Source organism: Aplysia californica, unplaced genomic scaffold (assembly GCF_000002075.1).
Source record: "Aplysia californica isolate F4 #8 unplaced genomic scaffold, AplCal3.0 scaffold00536, whole genome shotgun sequence".
Taxonomy (NCBI): domain Eukaryota; kingdom Metazoa; phylum Mollusca; class Gastropoda; order Aplysiida; family Aplysiidae; genus Aplysia; species Aplysia californica.
Genome location: NW_004797806.1, coordinates 520,671 through 523,097, shown reverse-complemented (window position 1 = coordinate 523,097; position 2,427 = coordinate 520,671). Strand labels below are relative to the sequence as shown.

The window sequence follows — 2,427 nt, the reverse complement described above, 5'->3', positions numbered from 1 at the left end:
GGGGGGTTGTACTAGCAGGATGATATTGTCACTATTAGAACGATGAACATGGGGGTGGTTGGAGGGCGCCACTGGTTGGTCCTAGATCTACTACTTTTCTTTTCCTCTGTAGTTTCCTGTTTGCCTGTCTTGCTTGTAACCTACACTAAGTGACAGTTATTTTGTCGATGTGCTTCTCTTTACTTAAAACGCAACGACGATGAACTTCGGTTTTGGAACAAAAGATCTATGTTTGTATCATGCATTTTGGTTTTGTATGTTTGTTGTTGGTTGTTGTTGTTGTTGTTTTTTCGACTTAAAAAAAATTGTAGTCATTCTACTTCAATTAAGATCAGTAAGTGATATAAATCCGCTAGATCGAATTTTTCACGTCTTACTTACTTTTGCTTTTTTTTTTTCTTCTCAGAGTCCCCAACACTGGACAACCCAGAAAATTCACATGACCTCCAAGTCCCACGAGGAAGGAAAGCTGAGATCTTGAGAGTTGTAGTATACAGTTTCGTGAGTTAAGGTTCTGGATTTTGCCTCATCGTCTCGGGAGAAGTGTATACTACAAGACAGGTCATCTCATAAAAAGGATGGTCTCAAGTGGTCTTAATTACTTGGATTCAACGTCTTTGTTTTCTTACTGCATCCAGTAATTTGCTGTGAAACTGCAGTGTCTATCCAAGATTTTATTTGCAGTACACCGTCTACCTTGAGCGTCATCGAGAGCATTATCTTTCCGTCATTTTAATTCGTAAAAAAGGACCAATATTGAATTTTAGCAAGGAAAACGTATTCTCGAGGTATATAAATTATCGTGACTTGGGCCGTAAGGTTTTAGCCATTGTGAAGTTAAAGTACACACATATGTTGATATTGTGCCTTTGCAAGCTTCCTTTTTAGCCAGTTTGCGGCCCGTTTCTTGTCAAACTCCAATCAGCTCTTTAAGCGCTGCGTCACGATTTCTGCGTTGGCTGCCAATCAGCGAGCGTGACGCGTCAGTCGTATTTCTAGTGTCCACTGCAGACGACTTGTTTTGCGCAGAAAACGGCCTTCCTTTGTCCACGTCATCGGCGAGATTAAGAGGCAAGCTTCACTACAAACCCACGCATGTTTTAAGGGTCTTTTATCAGTTGGTGTCCATGTGGCTGTGCAGTGTCATTGCTGCTAAATATTTGTTATTCTTTTAGCCTTCCCATTTATTCTTTTCCCTCTACCTCGAAAAGGGGAAGCGTAGAAGTTTTAGTATTCTAAGTGGTATTGATAATTCGTGTTTGATCCTAAAAACGTACAACAGAAAACAATTTTGTGAAAAGGAAAAAGGAAAAGTTATTATAGTAGGTAGGCTGTGGTGAGGTCATCGAAGGGTGACGTCATGTTCTGAGGAAATTCCCGATTAGCAGAGCGGAGAAGGTCAAGGATGGAGGAAGGGGAGAGGAGCCCAGTCGTTGCCCAGCGGCCTAACGGTCAGGCAGGGGCTGGCGTTTGGAAGGAACCGGCGTCTAGTAAGTCACCAGCCTCAGCAGCATCAACTACAACACCTTCCGCATCAGCAGCATCATCGTCACCACCGTCTGCTGGACGTGGTGGTGCTGCCCGTGGTGGTGCTGCCCGTGGTGGTGCTGCCCGTGGTGGTGGTGGGGCCTCGGCCTCCGGTGGCTTTGCCGGTCTCGCCAAGATGTTGGGCTCTAAAGCCAAAGAAGCCAAAGCTGCGACTGCCAGTGGTGAGTTGTCTGGGGGGTTTGGTTGTTTTCGTTGTTGTCGTTGTAGTTGTTGGATTGTGTTGTTGCTGTTGTTGTTGTTATTGTATTGATGTTTTTGTTGTTGTTATTGTTGTTGTTGTTGTTGTTTTTTTTGTTTTTTTTTGGGGGGGAGGTTACGGGAAGATAGCTGGGTGACAGGGAAAGACGAGAATGAGAATAACCTAGTATTTTTAGAGCGTTTGTGCTGGGAAATGAGTGGCCAACCTTGATTGTCGATTTCTATTTTATATCTGGCTTTTAAAGATAAATATAATAACCATTGCGCTGATGTGCTTATATTTTACTCAAAGCTAAGAATAGTCTGTGAGAGGCAACAAATAGCCGTTGCCGTCGACTGTCACTGTAGTCTCTCTCTCTCTCTCTCTCTCTCTCTCTCTCTCTCTCTCTCTCTCTCTCTCTCTCTCTCTCTCTCTCTCTCTCTCTCTCTCTCTCTCTCCGGTGGGTGGTTGGCGGGTGCTCTGATGTGATTTGCTCCTTCTTTCCTATCAAACATATTACTTCCGTATCTCTCCTTTTTTCTGTGTGTTATTCTTTTGTAACACCTCGAATCTTGAGCACTTATATGAGAGGAGGCTGGAGGGGGCCCACTGGTAGGTCCTACTGCTTCAGTTTCCGTCTATTGTTTCTGTCTGTCTGTCTGTCTGTCTGTCTGTCTGTCTGTCTGTCTGTCTGTCTGTCT

At 44.0% G+C, this 2,427-nt stretch overlaps 1 protein-coding gene across 1 annotated transcript in view; it reads left to right on the top strand.

The window, feature by feature from the left end:
* The window catches only part of LOC101857591, a gene marked incomplete in the record, with an annotated part of 154,189 nt that overhangs the window by 39,894 nt on the left and 111,868 nt on the right, over nucleotides 1-2,427 (top strand). The window contains 1 exon segment of the mRNA XM_035971917.1: nucleotides 407-1,709. Within this exon segment, the coding sequence (XP_035827810.1) occupies nucleotides 1,406-1,709 (304 nt within the window).